At 40.0% G+C, this 16382-nt stretch overlaps 1 protein-coding gene across 3 annotated transcripts in view; it reads right to left on the minus strand.

The window, feature by feature from the left end:
- The window catches only part of LOC129717854 (segmentation protein Runt), a 156560-nt gene that overhangs the window by 125258 nt on the left and 14920 nt on the right, over positions 1–16382 (minus strand). For 2 of the 3 annotated variants that reach the window (XM_055668072.1, XM_055668071.1), the window contains exon 3: positions 5478–5694. In XM_055668072.1, the coding sequence (XP_055524047.1) occupies positions 5478–5694 (217 nt within the window). Of the gene's footprint in view, positions 1–5471; positions 5695–16382 lie in introns of all 3 variants that reach the window. The other variant, XM_055668070.1, reaches the window with a different exon arrangement.

Genomic DNA, 16382 nt, shown 5'->3' on the forward strand with positions numbered 1-16382 from the left:
TCCTCCATGATCAGAGAACCATCAATGTTTACCTTATATTTTACAGTTTTTATAAAAAATGAGTTTTTCGGAACAAAAGATTTTTAATATTTTTTTTTTTTTTTTGATAACTAAATTTTTTCGGCGGTGTATATTTTTTCCTGAAAGACAAAACTATTATCTACAACTATAACCAAAACGTCACACCGATCAAACAATCCGTTCTGGCTTTAAAATTATGTGGACAATACCCTCCTTTTAATTTTTTTTTTTCATAAAGTAGTCGTCAAAAAAATAATCAATAGCACTATATGACATCCTCAGCTCATAAGAACATCTGTTCAAAGTTTCAATTAGATAAAAAATATTAGGTTATTTTTTATGGAACTGCATAATTTTCACTAACCTTTCCTCTGCACTTCAAACCATATCAATGTCGTGTATTTCAGCGCAAATGTTGATTAAGTTTGAAACCAGTACAACAGATGTGTGTTGGGCATCCGACCTCGGATATCCGACAAATATCCAAAATCCGGATCAACCGGATATCCGACTATTCGATTATCCGTATCCGGATATCCGGACATCCGAATAGTATTCGTTTACACATCCGTGATCCGAGATTCGGATAACCGGATCACGAATATATCCGGTTAAAAGCCCCAGCACTACATTGAAGCAGTGCAACCAGCAATACATATTGACGATTTTGGTACTGACCATGATGAGTAGAACATGGTGTAACGGTTTGATCAAAAAGTAGGCGCGGGGTGAGGTAGCATTTTTTGCTTGGGGAGGTTAGTGACAATAGGTTGGTAGTGATATGCAACAGGAAAAACTTTTCCTTGTTTATTTACGTTTCCTTGCTCACTTAAAAAAGAAACTCTCCAGTTCTTAGTGTTCAACTTATGTGTTGCTTTCAGAAGCACAAAAATTGATAGCAAGGTTTTTATCATTGTTAGATTTACAATATAAATGCATAAAAACGATATATTCAACGATGCGAATTTTTTTTTCAGAGGCTGTTTATAAACAAACTTCTTCGCAATCAAATCTGTTTCCAATATGGCCGATGCCGCATTTGACATACCGTTACACCATGTCTCTATATATCATGGTACTGACTAGATTGATGAAAATATCAATTGATCGATTCACTTTCAGACATTGTCAAATTAGTAAAAATTAGAGAGACATTGGACTTCTTCGAAAAATATTGCATTAAACTACGACTCTAGAATTATTCATATGTATTCGATTCCGTGTTACTGATACTAGCGTCAATAATTTCTAAGGCAACAAGGATCACTTTTGGCTGTTTCGGTTGCTGTAGTTTTTTGAAATGCACTAACCATTGATAACGTTTGCCTTTGAACAGAAATTGCCGCTACTTCATGGGTTTACCCTCACACGCACTGAGGAAATTACCCATGCAGCATCAATCAAAGTAGCCCATGAGTCAGCAGAAAAAAAAATGACAGCTCTATGAGTCGAACTCGAACAGTGGTGGCGTGAAGATTTTCCGTTCAGAAGTGTGCACGTTCAAAGTACGGTACTCCGTCGCGTTGAAACATTTAGCAATCTTGGACAGCAATCAGATTCTCTAAGGTCAGTATTCGAAAAAATGTACAAACCTTATCCGTGTGTATCTTTTTTGTCCGTGGGTAAAAATTGATGAAAAGCTGGGTATAACTAACTTGGAGTGTATTATTTACATGTGCAAAATTTAAAAACAACCACTGAACGGTTATTGAGACGTCATCGAAACAAAAAGAAAATCGCCAAAGATTTTTAAGAGCCGTCATGAAATCCTACTGTGTTCATGATATGGATCGGAAGATAACCCGGAATATGGGTGATTCCTGTCTTCTGATCCTACTGTCTCTTGGGTGGTAAAATCGTTTAGGGAGTCCCATAGGACCATGGAAGAAAATCGGATACAACTAACCCTGTGGAGGCCCGGAAGGTGTTGGATTATTTCAAGCGTAATCCGAACCATTCGATTCGCGACGCGGCTCTGAAGGCAAAGTGTTCAGCCTGGTTCATTCAGCAAATTATGAAGGTAGCTGGGCTTCGTTTATTCAAGGTCCGGAAGGTATTGAACCGGCGTGATCAACGAAACATGGCGCCAAATCCCGCGCAAGGAAGCTGTATCGAGAATGGTTTACGAAACTGATGTGCATGGTTATGGATGACGAAACATCAAGGCAGACGCAAAGTACCGAGGGTAGAGTTCTACGTTGCCAAATCACGATTTGATGTTCGAGAGGACATCACAACGGCTACCTACCATCAACAGTTAGTTTTACCGCACCGAGTGCCTCCAGAAGCGTTTGTTGCCCTTCCCGCGGTCTCACGGAGGCGAGAAATTATTTTGGCCGGACATGGCATTATTCCATTACGCGCGATCGACGTTGGATTGGTACATATGTATTATTTCATTTCCTGAAAGTTTCAAGAAAATCCGGCTTGAAATAAGTTTTTGGTACACACTTTTGTCTGGTGCGTTTTTTTTTTTCGAGTACAGGCCTTATTGGACAGTAATCAGAGCATCGAAAAACAACCCGGTTCCGCAGGACTGACGATCCTGAGCGACAAGAAGCTCCAACGGATGCTGAAGAGGAAGACCGAGGGAAAAGTGGCTACATCGCTGCGTGCGCTTGGCCGGGTGGTCGGTGCAACTGGCTAAACCAGTGAAAAATTACCTGGCGAATATGGACATACATGTCGTCTAGTCTCGGAGCTGCTGGCAATGACGCAGCGGCAGCAAATGAATAGAATGGTCTAGTCGATTTCCCTGGCGAATCACGACGTGGCGGTGATGATGTACGGCGAGACTTATCCAACCATGGATGGTAATGTCTGGCAGGGCACTTCGTAGCTTTCTTCCATCACGAAGCATTGAGGTAAAATACATTTCACAAACCAAGCTCCCCAAGAATGTGCTGCTGTGGCTAACAAGCAGAGATGGGATGTCAAAGCCGCTCTTCTTTCACTCCGAACTGGCCGTGAACGGAAAAATTAATACTACGAAGAGGCTACCGGAAATTACGTCATTCATCAATAAATAAGACGCGATGTTCTGGCCGGATCTGGCGGCCACCCAGTACTCGAAGTGATCGTTGGGAGAGATGGAGCGGCTGCTTATCGATGTGGCTCCGTAGTCCGCCATGGCGAATCTTCTGGTTAACTACGTGGAATTTTTCTGCCAAATCTGAAGTAAAAAAAAAGATTTTAATTCGTTGTAGATGTGATTGAAAAAGTGGCACATCTTGTCATATTTCACAGCAATAGTCCCGTTATAAGCCGAACCTCGTATTCAAAACACAATGAACTGACTTCAGTGAATAATTCGACTAGACCGACATTCCACATACCGACTTTTGAGTTAGTTCTATTCATGTTTAATCACAAACAGATAGCACATTTTCAAAACTCATCTCAGTTTTAAGGGTGCCCCAGAGTTCTCTTTAGGTCCACTCATTTTCATTTTGTATGCAAGCGACATTTCACTCTTGAAAAAGTAAAAAAAACTAATATACGCCAATATACGCAAACGACATGAAACTCTTCATAAAAATAACAATTTTAGTGACGCAGAAGAGTTCCAGGAAGAAATAAATTTATTGTATCCCAAGACCATTTCTGAAATATTGTGACTTAGTAGAAAATCCTCATGGAGCCGTACATGAAGACCGCATTTTAATTTAGAAAAAGTACATGGCTGCATAAATTCAACACTATCAATACCCGAAATGTTTAGATGGTTAGTTGCACAAGTTCGGAAATAATTTAGTACAATAATTTGTCGTAGAAGCTTCACAATAGAGGCTAAAATATGTGCGGTTCTGTGATGATTACGGCACACCTAGCTTAAACAAGATTACACGTGAACGTTGATAAATAGAAAGCAGCAGCTGTCATCCTAGTTAGGAAAAATCTAATGAACGTTTCCATCCGGCCGGCCCCATCGCCACCGCACCGTCGCCACCGTCTGGCTCCCGGATACGTCTATTTATCAACTGAACAAGGTGTCCTTATTCACAGCCATTCACGAAGACGGCTAAGCAACGGCTTAACGATCGCGCTGGGACCAGCAGCACCCTTTCACAGAAGAAACCTAGAGAGGTTGGAGGTGGATGATGGTGTCGTATTTACATGTTTGCTCTTCTTACTCCTTTGCTGTTTGCCAGGACACGCAGTGCGAGACTGAAATTTAAGGTTAATTCATAATTCCCTGTAACACGAAGAATCTTTTGCCATTCGCAAAGATGCTGGCGAAGATGACACCAACCCGGGTGCCCCGGTGCGAGTCGAGCCAGAAAACGAAATCCCATCCAGAAGAACAAAGGTCGGGGAATTTACCGTCTTCCCCAGTAGAGTCTGCCACTGCTGCCTGTCAACCTCTCCACTACTCATTAGTGAAAAATTATTAAATTCCTTAGAAACCCGGGTGCAAGTGAATTGTTGGTGCCACCGTTAGTGTTGGTCGCCCGGGAAGGATACAAATTGGTTCGGTATTTGTTCTCATTCATCACAGTTTTAGCGCAAAGTTTTTGCATAAATATGGCAGAGTTGATCTGGTTGGTCAGAGAAACGAGAATCGTTTTAACATGTTCTTAAATGACAGATTTTTTATTTTTCTATACTTTCTGAACAAGTATATCTTGAACACTTTTGATATAAACAGTATAATGTTACTAAGAGAAAATTCCAGTTACGGAATCAAATTGCTATCTATGCCGCTAAACCACTTCAAATGCCTCAGCGATGTTCACCTTTATTCAACCAAATCTCCCTTTCCGCCGGAGGCCACGAGAAAGAATATAATTAAAATTGAAACTCCCTCCGTCCGTCCCCTTCTACTCGAGTGAGGTCAACCGAACTGTTGCGTAAACCGGCGTAGTCCGATGGTGAATGAAAAGGAACGGTCCCAACCAGCTACTTATTACTCATTGTCTAATTGCCGCGAAGAAGTTGCTCATTTTCTTCAATTTTCCCTTACGCAGGGAAAAATCGCCCCAAAAAAAAAGAAAGCGGATCGTCTTTTAGGGTGTTGTAAAACGAGCGAAGAAAAAAAAAAGTTTTAATTCCCGGAAATTAAAATTAAGATTCGTAGAATCTACCAAGCAAAAAAAGAACAACGAAGCTACTGTTTACAATTTATAATCCCTTGTTGAGTGTTCAGGGAAAGTCAGGGCAGATTTAAATAAGATGCTGCCGGCAAAAAAAACGAAAGCCAAAGCAAAAACAAACAGCAAAAGGGGGCGCGATTTTAAAGTGGAACATGTTAATGGAAGGAATAATGAAAGTGATAATCTTCTCCGGAATCTAGAAGACCATTGGGTTTTATAATGTTTTTTACCCCCAACACCGCTATAAATCTTTCGCCGCGAGATAAAACTTTACAACCCCTTGGAACCCGCGTGTAATCAAGGGAAAAAAAAACCCTTTCCGACTGGTTCGATGCAATAAATGGAAAGTACACTTACACTTACCCCTGCCACTACGTCCGACGAAACGCAGATCGTTGAATTTGGCCACCTGATTTTTCATGATTGCAGTACTGTTCCGCAGTTCGCCGCAGAAGTTGTCGTCGTTGCCGGCCATCACCGTCACCATGGTGCCATCGCCGACGTCTCCCAGTGCCACCACCTTGAAGGCCATCGGCAGGGTTTTATTCGAGCGCCAGTGCTGCGGCAGCACCGTGCAAACCTGATCGAGAAAAGTCGGAAAACAACAAACCATTAAACTGTTTACCATCTTTTGGGCACGTGCAGCAAACAGCAGCAAACAGAAGTTTATTAAAAATACGATAAATATGCCACAATCCATTCTAACTAAAATAGTCAATTTAAAAGTTTAATATGGTGGGTAATACCAGGTAATCAGAAAAATCCTACATATACTATCATTTTGTAGGATTTTTATGATTGCCTACACGTGCTGTCGCAGGTGGAAGTACTGAATTAACTCGAACTTCGAACTATTTATTTTTTTAATAATATCTTGTAGGAAATCACAACGTTGTATACTTTAAGTACATACATATAATTAGTGAGTCTCTCGAGGCAAAAAACCAAACTTCGAATAACAATTACTATGCTGAATGAAGATACAAACTGAATTTTACCATTCCGGAGGGTTGAATACCCAGAAAAACCTATCATTTTACATTTTAGGTTCTTCAGCTCATTTCACACACAATAATAAATTTAGACGAAGGTATATTTTTTAATTTCAGAGATAGACATTTTTTGACCTTCAGGATATCAGATTCGTCTTCATCAAGCATTACATTAGCCAAGCGCCTCCATTAAAAAAAGGCTACTGGAATCAAGTTTATGAAAAAGACTGTATACAGTCTGTATGACAGTTCAACTATTTCGGCTGTCATTGTATTGCACAGCCCTACCTGCTCCCCATACGTTCGGCCCGAGAGTAACTGACGACAGCACTTACATGCAATGCCAAACGGGGTGTTATTTTTCATCTCCTTATGTCTGTTGTTTCTCTTGACAGCCTATAATCTTCGACAGCGCGATGTCAGGTGATAATGATTCACGACAGTAAGGCCGATGCTATAATGAAAGTGAGATGGTGCGAAGCAATGGAATATAGAAAGGTACGGAGATGGTTTTAGTGTTAGGTTTAAAGGGCCCTTGTTTTGTCAGCATTGATGATGTAGAAGTTTAAAAACAATGTCCAAAAATCAATGTTCGGTACATTTTCCAAGAATTTTTCACAAGACATAAAAGTATTCGGCTGAAAAAGCCTTTCCGAGCAAATAAACAATGTGGAATACAATCTCAAATGACATTTGCTTGTTTTTGCAGATCAACGTCACAACCCAAAAGCACGTGGTTTTTGCCTGTTTTTCGCTACTAATACAGACAAGTGTCTTCTTCTTCTTCCTCATCTATGTAAATCTCATTGGGTGCGAAGGACATATGAAACGGGTTGCTTTGTATCCAATATGCCACTGGCCTAAGAAAAAGGAGAAACGAAAAAGTGCGAGTCGATGACAGCCGCAGCCGATCAGCAGGCTGTCAACAGCGCAAGCCAAGCCAACAGGACATCCTCAAGATGAGCAAACTAGGTTGTCATGTCCGAACGAACAAAATACATGCGCAAGAATGACCTGTCGTGTGCAACACAAGACAGTTTCGTTGCCTTGTGTAAGCTGTAGCTGAATGTGAGGTCTCATGAATAGCTTTTTTTTTTGTGTGAAAAAGTATTGTTTATTGTTTCAAAAAAAATATTTGCATGTTATACAGAAGCACATCTTATGTAAAACTCAAGCTCCCCAACATCGATTCTACCGTTTACTTCATTAACGTAGGTGATGTATAATATGAAGAGTTTTAATATCTGTCTACGTTCTATTAGGCGTATATTTACCAAGGCAGGCCGCATTAGATCGGCTTTCATTCATCGGATTCATGAGGCTGTTAGAGTGAAAAGTCGTCAGTATAGTTGACACTACAGTCTTTTTCCTAAGCCAGGAACACTATTTTTCGAAATTCAGAGGATCTTCCGGTTTCTTTAAATCTGTGAAAGTCGATCATATATTCCTCAGTATGGGCCGGTTTTGGAACATAACGACGTTCAAATACTTTGCTCAAATACTCCCCAATATAGGTATTTTCGGAGCTGAATGAACCCAGAAAATGATGAATTTTGAAATCCAATTCGCAACTTCCGGTCACATAACTGAAAGTTAAGAATGTTTAAATACTCCCCAATGCTAAAAATTCCAACCGTATGACGTCTTAAATCCGAAAATCGGAATATAATACCTTTCCGAAACTTTTTTCAATTATAATTTGATAACGAAGAGTTCAATCGAGCGCTCGGGATGAAAAATGCGTTAGGAAAAGTTGTCAAAACTAGATTATTATGAAATGAAAATTCGAGGAACATTTTTAGTACAAAAACCTTTTAGTATAAAAAGCCAAGTTTTGGGTGTATCATTTTGGAATACGTATTCTTTGTACAAAGGAGGTGGTCATGGAACTATAGAAATTGGTAGGGGCAGAGGCGTAGCCGATGGAGGGGGGTGGTTAGAATTCAAACCCCCAGAGCTTTTGATATTTTTTTTCGGGGCAGACATTACTGCTTATGCTAATCAAAACTATTCAAAAATTTGACCTTCAAGTTTCATTTAGCAGTAGGGAAAAGCATGGTCTTCTCTAAAAGAACACACAGAACTTTTTCATAAGGAAATCGATCCTAAAAACAAATTTTTTAAAGACAGCACTAGATCTTAAAGTTTCTTGCAGTTGTAAGACATTTGGTGTAAAAATATAATCGGAATATTTGAAAAATTCGAGGAACGACTTCCGCAAATCCGATTACAAAGGCTAAAATAGTCTTTTAGACCATTGCCAGAGACTTGTAACACTAGGGTCTCCGTTCGTGCGGAGAAAATAGTGATCATCTGGAATCAAGTCTGTTGCTAGATTGGTTTTATTAATCAAAATCTACTTATTGGAACCTCGGAGGAAAAAAACTTTTCTTTTTCCGATTTTGCTCCCTTTTTATTTCTTAACTATGTCCCTGTCACCTTTAGTTAGCTAGTCGTTGCCTACTTATTTCGCTGCTATGCGGACGTCGTTGGTTTTCTAACGTTAAACAAGGTGCCTAGTATCAGCACACTATTCCGGCGAAAAAAATGTTAGTAAAATATCAAACCTTGCAACGTAATGATGCATCCGTTGGCTGTCTGTCTGTCTGTGAGAATAGGGTTTTGTGTCTATAATTGATTCCGGGACTTTTTGCGAGAAGACCAAATCGTTCAATGAAATTCGAAAAGTCAATATCTGCTGGCACCTAACTGTTTATGTCATGCTATAAACAAACAATTATTCGAATGATCTCAAATTGATTGTTTACTATGAAACGGTTAAATTAAATGGTACGTGAGTTGCACGGTAAGCGAAATTGCTTATGATAGCAGGATAACACTTCATGACTTCCGAGCTCTTGGCCATATCTGGAGGCCAGTTAATTTTCGGAGACCGTAACATTTCCAAATCAAAGATGGCGAACTGAATTTCTATTTCTAACAACGGCTTTTACCCGTTAACACACAAGTTCATTAAGAGGTTATATACTTTTTTGGTCGGGAAAAATGAGGGAAGTTTGAATCTATTTTTAGTGCATAGCACCATTTTCGTTGCATCAAAGGGGTATTTTTCTGAAAATACAGTTTATCAACAACAACAAAATACGTTTGATTTTGAGATATACCAATTATTACTGGAGTAATGGCCGTTTGCCCGAAACGCATTTCTTCGCAGAGGCTTGCGGTGATCCTGATAGAGACTAAGCGGGTCAACGGAATTCAAAAAACTCATATTATTTCATTAGCTTAGAAGTGTGCCGTGTCCTTGAACGATCGCTTTTATGAGTATTTTGTTTTCAGTGCAAACGGGAACGTTTTTCCCAAAAAATGCACGTTTTGAGCGCTAAAAATTGCATCAATTTTTTTTGCGGCAAAATGTCACTGTATGTTTCAAAAAACGATCGTTCAAGGACCGGCGAATTTAATAACGAAAATTAAAATAAAAAGATGAAGAAAATCGGTTCAGTAGTTTTCCCGTAATCAGGATCACGGCAAAGTCATTTTTCGAAAAACACTATTCCGAGATAATCGCGTTAAAAGTTTCATGTTTAGCTTATGCGGCCGTAGCGAGGCGTGTTGCAAATCGCTATTACTAAGATCTTTATGAAAATTTGTGAGAATGTTCTGAAGATGTTGTAGTTCAAGATAATGTAATAAAAAAATTTTTGATTTAGTGAAAACGAACGAATCAAAAAAGAATATGCCTCCTCAAGCGGCTATAAAAATAGAAAAAAAAAAACAAGCTTGTCTCTAACTTCTAGGAGACAGAACAACTAGAAAAATTACATGATCAAAATTCAGCCAACCAGAACCAAGAAAAATTAGAAAAAAATACGAAACTCAAGAATTAACTATATCAAACTTAATATAAAATACCTAAAATCTCTTCAAACATCTGAAAATACTTCGAATAAAATGAATGAAATCCGAAATCAGCTCCAAAATGGTCAAAATCCAATAATGGAAATAGTGGTTTAAAATGCTTTGATTAGATGGAAAATGTCAAAACAAAATACGATAAAAAATTAGCCTTGTTAGGTACGGAAGAAACAAAAGAAAATATAAAATTGGCTGAAAATTTCTTAAAAATTACTATGAAAAAACGAATAAACAAGAACAAATGGGAATAATTTGAAATTCGACACAAATTTGAAAAGTAATTCTAACGAGAGGAAGAAGCCGAATAGAAAATAACTCAAAGTCAGCCTAACGGTTGAAGAACACTCCTGAATGAATAAAAGGGCAGAGCAGAGATTGATTCCAAACTAAGCTAAAAGTGGTGGAGCCACTAGATGAATAAAACTAAAGACACAACTGGTTGCAAATTTAGCTAACAGCTTAGTTGGAAGTGCCAAAAAAAAGGTTTAAAAAAAATTTATGAAAAGGGAGTTAAAACAAAGGTTATGAAAAATGATTTCAAATTAACCTGAAAAAACTCAAAAGTACCACTACTAACGAGAGAAAACAAAAAAAAAAAAGAAATTTATCTTATTTTATCTGAAATGTTTGAAATGTTCTCTACATATGAGCATGAGCATGATTGACCGCCCGCGGTTGCTACTCCGTTATTGCCAGGTCAGCTGTAATTACACAGAGAACCAATGGATGATGCTTGGGATTAACATTCATCCTCAATGTGTAAAAACTGGTGACCTTAATCTTTATATTAGGCAATACCAGTGCCGGCCGCATCCGAATGCAGGTCAAAGAAGGAGTGTGTATAGGAATATGTTGACATGATACTCGCTTTATTGGAAGCCGAGAACACCTCTGCACTTCCACGAAAAATCACTGGGATGTTGAAGAGAAGGGCAAGGCTTGCAGCAGGTCTCGTTTTGGTAAACGATGCGCTGAGTTCTAGTACCGGGTTCATAATAACAAATATCGCGCGTACGAGTTCATTGTATCTTCTACGGAAATCATAACGCGATCCGAACTCATTCCGGTTGATGATGTAACACCGCAAAAATAAAGCGCACGCTAGGATACCGGACCTATGACTCAATCAAGACAGACTCAAAGATTCGAAAATCTGTTTATGAAGTCATTATGCAACAACCGAAACGTATCTCTCATTGATTTTTCTCACAATGTTACGAAAGCTACGAGAGTTGAGTCTACGTTAACGCCTCGCCACTCCTATCACTTCTTCGTGAAGTGACCCTCTTTATACCGAAAATTATAACACGGTGATAACCAATCTGTAGAAAATACGACCTCATGAAAGGTATCGACGCGAAGTCTGTAGATATTCGGTGACCGTCGACTAACGACGTTTCTTGTAAATTGTTCGTCTGTTCTTGAAAAGCGATTTCCTGATTTGAGACCGATTTAAAGCAGAAATAAACAATAAAGTGTTATTAGGGCCACGCACAGGTGTGTGTGTGTGTGTGTGGTATATTCTAGTGAAACGCAAAATGTTATACTACACTATGTGGACGATTTGAACTAACATATTATACAGTTGGGTCACTACATTTCGAAAACATTTATATGAGCAGAACTCTCCCGGGCCGGAGACGCGTTTACACCGAAGCATTATGCACGACCGCTCAATCCACGCCTACCGACGGAGACGCTCGGGAGCACGATATTTCACGCCGATTCTCTATTAGCTGTTAATGCGAGCCCCAATAATTTAAAAAATGCAAATATGCAAATTGACTAAAATATATATCTTAAGTTTGTTGACAAAATGCCAAACTAGTCATAATTGGGACATAGTATACAAAAACCTCTGCTCAAAAGCTAGAAAAATCGAAAAAATTGAATCATAAGATTTCGACTTCGACTAGCATCAATGCACCATACTCCAAATTCCATAAACCACACCAGTACTCTCTGGGTGAAAACATCACTTTCATTTTACCGTTTCGATCTGCGTCTATGAAAATTTGACATATTTAACAGAAGTTTGCTATGGAGTAAAAATAATTATTCAAAAGCTAGTGAAGCCATAAATAGAAACGGAATAACAATGGATATCAAAACAGAGTCATCAGATATATTTCAGTTTGGAATTTCAAGACATTTTTAATCAGTGGCGTCTCGTCCTATTGTGCACTACGTGCACTACACCAGGTGTTGTTGGTGGGGGCTTCATACCAATTTCAAGAATAACTAACAAAATCAAAAGCTAAAAAATCCATCAAACAGTATCAATGATCAACTAGTATTGCTCGCTGTGTACCATTTCTAGCGCACAAAATGAAAAAAATACATGTGACCCACCCTACCATAAGTTAACTCTGGAAATCAATGAGTGATGCGAACGAGAGGCATAAAACAGACCAAAAACCACTCTGCGCAGTGCACTTATCAATGTACACAATATTGTTACGTATCTACAATCTACATACAGAGCGTGCACGCTGTGGCCAGTGAATTTGGTTTGCAAGACCGTGCACTCACGCCACTGGGGGGACGGGAGGGGGTTGTGTAATGTCCACGGTCCTTACAAAAAAAAAAAGAATTTATATTGGCATTTGTCCACGGGGGGAAGGTCAAAATCGTTAAAAATCTGTCCACGTGGTATGTGGATGGCCCCTCAGTGAACTTGAAGAGATGAGAACAAACATTGAGAGCGTTTAAATTTGACAACGTTGTACACTCTCCGCGTGTCGCATGCTGCTTCATTCAAGAATTGAATGCTGCTTCATTAGAGAAGGGGTAGGTGGGAAACTGAGTGAGGCCGAGGTCATACAGGAGAAGATGCGGCACGAACATCGTCTTTCCCCACTTGAAGGAATAACCTCAACAGTGAAAACTGAGGCGCGTCCGAACACATCCCGAACCGTTTCAATGCTATTCGCAATGTCAGGGAAGGTACGTGCGGGTAACTCCTCCAAGAGTACCCTGCCACCACCCCGGCAAAACGATTCTGCGAATGGGCTAAAGGTTCTCGTGGGAAACTCCTCCGGGAGTGCCCCACAACCACCCAAACGCAACCTGGCGGCTGGGAAGGTACGCGCAGGATGCTCCTCCGTGAGTGCCTTGTCACCACCCAAACAACGCAACCCCGCGGCTGCTCGGACGGTTCCACCGAAGACTCGCAAGAGTGTGAAGCATCAACCACCGAACAGTCGCACCCCCCGGAGTCAAAAACCGCCACAGAGTGCGCGACGACCTTCTGTTGCCAATTGACTGCTGCAACCGAAGCCGAACAGTGAGGAAGAGCAACTTCCATCAACCAGCCAAACCGCTGTTGGCAGTCGTCAGCATCATCTTCCGATCCGGACAAAAACGGCAACATCACTGCAAAGTGAGGAGAAAATAATTAATGGGTTCAATGATGGCAATTTCGGTCACGGGTTTCTTTAAAACACGTTTTATTATGTCAAAGCCGTGACCGAAATTGCCATCATTGAACCCATTAATTATTTATTGGTCAAACACCGCTTAACGGAGAAAATAATGGATAAATATATCCGTGATGAGTTTCTTAAAGACTCCCCGCTGAATAGGAACCAACATGCCTATCAAAGCGGCAAGTCAACAGAAACTGCCCTTCACAGCTTAGTGACGTTGATTGAAAAGTCCCTGAGTTATCTGGAGACGGCGCTATGTGCCTTTCTTGATATTGATGGGGCCTTCGATAACACGTCCTTTGCATCAATTAATACGGCTCTCTCCAATAAGGGAATCGACCACACTTCAAGGAGCTGGATACACGCAATGCTCTCTAGCAGAGTTATAACAGCAACCTTGGGAGATTCATCTGTAACAATGTCAGTGATTAGGTATGCCCACAAGGAGGAGTTCTCTCGCCCTTGTTATGGTCACTAGTTGTCGACGCACTTCTCAATAAGCTTTCACAGCATATGAGGTAATTGGATACGCTGATGACATCGTCCTCACCGTCAGAGGTAAAGATGACGCAACTCTGTCGAGCCGAATGCAAGCGGCTCTGGATGCTACCACGTTATGGTGTCTACAGGAGGGACTAAACATAAACCCCTTAAAAACGGTCCTAATTCCATTTAGTAGACGAAGGAAGATCTCCATCACTCCTCCAACACTGAATGGAGTCAGACTGGGTTTCAGCAATGAAGTCAAATACCTCGGAATTATTCTGGATAAGAAACTGAATTGATCTGCACAACTGGATCATGCCGCTAAGAAAGTTCGGCGATCTGGGCCTGCAGAACTCTGTGACTGAAACCAAACTTGGCACTCTGGTCTTACAAGATCATTGCCCGACTAAGAATCACCTATGCTGCCCTTGTGTGGTGGCCTAAGGTGAACGAAAAGACTGCGCAAGCCAAACTCAAAAAAATTCAAAGACTTGCATGTCTTTCGGCTACCAGCGCTATGCGAACAACTCCAACTGCAGCCATGGAAGCAATGCTCTGCCTCCTGTCTCTACATCTTCATGTGAAAAAGGAAGCTGAGCTTGGCGCTCTAAGGTTGCAAAGGAGGATAACTATACTCGAAGGGGACCAAATCGGCCACCTTCACATACTTAGGGAGTTCAAACTAACTCCGCTATTAACTACTAACTAGGAAGTTATCTTTTAACTCCATACCAAGTATGGAGCTCTAATCCCAAGCTTGTCATTAGTTTCATCAACTATGTTGTACCTGATTGGGGTACAGGTTTACAACAAAACAGTTCTACTCTATCAATGAGTACGAGCAATCCGTAATCTGTGCACAGCAATCCAACCACAAAAGACAATCAGTAAGACTGTCGCAGTGGCATTTCAGTACCCAGTGCCCTTCAGGCATACATTTGATGTCAAAACTAGAGATACCCAGAGAAAGAGAGAGAGAGAGAGATAAGCGATGAAAAAACCGCCAATTTGGCAACTAGGTTTCACATGTCAGAAGTGCTAGATCTCTTCTCAAAGCGCAATGTTGACTAACTTTTTCATTCGACTCGTATAACTGATGATGACGGTGGAAGTTCTGGGAAATAATAAAGTGCATCACAAAAACCGTGAAGGTGTTGAATTTTTAGTTTGTTTGGTTTTGTATACTTTCACCATAATTGATCATTAATATTTTGTTGATCATACAAAAGGTCAAAATGTCAACAGTTAAAAATTACTGTGATAAAGCAATTTCGGAGCATTCTTAATTTATTGTTTAGCAATATAACATGGAAAACGTGTGAAAATAAATATATTCTTTATTGTACCTAATTGCAATACATCTCAATATGTTATCTTTCTTGTTCGTTTTGCTCGGATTTGGACATGTTCGTTTGGCTCACAACTTTATCTCTGCATATCTCTTCATCTGAGTATTGCTAGTCAAAACCAGAGTCTATGTTTATATAGAGTCGCGCAAAGAGAAAATCCATCTCTCTGGCAACACATTTTTTGTACCGTTTGTTGCCAAGAACTATACAGTACTGTTTTTCACCATGTATAAGCGAATATCGTTTTTTGAAAATCTTGAAACTTCGGAGTTCTATATCACGCTCAATTACAACACTTTTCATCCACACCTAACATTATCACTTTGTTTATTCTTATTGCTCGATTGGTACTCTTGTTTGACGTTAAATTGGTTCGTTTGGTTTCAACTTTGCGCGACTCTATATTATACATAGACTCGAGTCAAAACTATTCAACGTAAAACTGTCATTATTCAAACCCGCCAAACAGGCCCGGATTTGAGGGGGGGGGGCAAAGGGGGCAGATGCCCCGGGCCTCCCGATTCAAGGGGCCCCCCTAGTCCTGAAGCGACCTTTTGCCTTTCTCCTAGAAAGGTATAGCAATCACTGGAAAAACCAAAGGTATAAAAGTGTACCAATGGCCGAATGTCATATACCACTCGACCCCCTTCGACGAACTGAGCATTTTCTGTATGTATGTATGTATGTGTGTATGTGTGTGTGTGTATGTGCAACTTTTTTTTCTCACTCACTTTCCTCAGAGATGGCTGGACCGATTTTCATAAAATTAATTGCAAATGAAAGGTCTAGTTGCGTCATAGGTTGCTATTGAATTTCATTGTAATCGGATTTTTAGTTTAGAGGTTATGTATCAAAATGTAAAAATCACGAAACATCAATATCTCAAAAACCACACAACCGATTTCAAAAAAACTGGTTTCAAATGATCGGGCTGTCTCCAGAACCCTTAACTTTTAAATTTCGTTATGTTTGAACATATGGTTCAAAAGTTATGTAAAGAAAAGTTATCCTGAGGTTGGTTAAACTCACTCATTTTTCTCAGAGATGGCTGAACCGATTTTCACAAAATTAGTGTCAAATGAAAGGTCTAGTTGCCCCATAGGTTGTTATTGAATTTTTATTGCAATCGGATTG

Source organism: Wyeomyia smithii, chromosome 1 (genome assembly GCF_029784165.1).
Source record: "Wyeomyia smithii strain HCP4-BCI-WySm-NY-G18 chromosome 1, ASM2978416v1, whole genome shotgun sequence".
Taxonomy (NCBI): Eukaryota; Metazoa; Arthropoda; class Insecta; order Diptera; family Culicidae; genus Wyeomyia; species Wyeomyia smithii.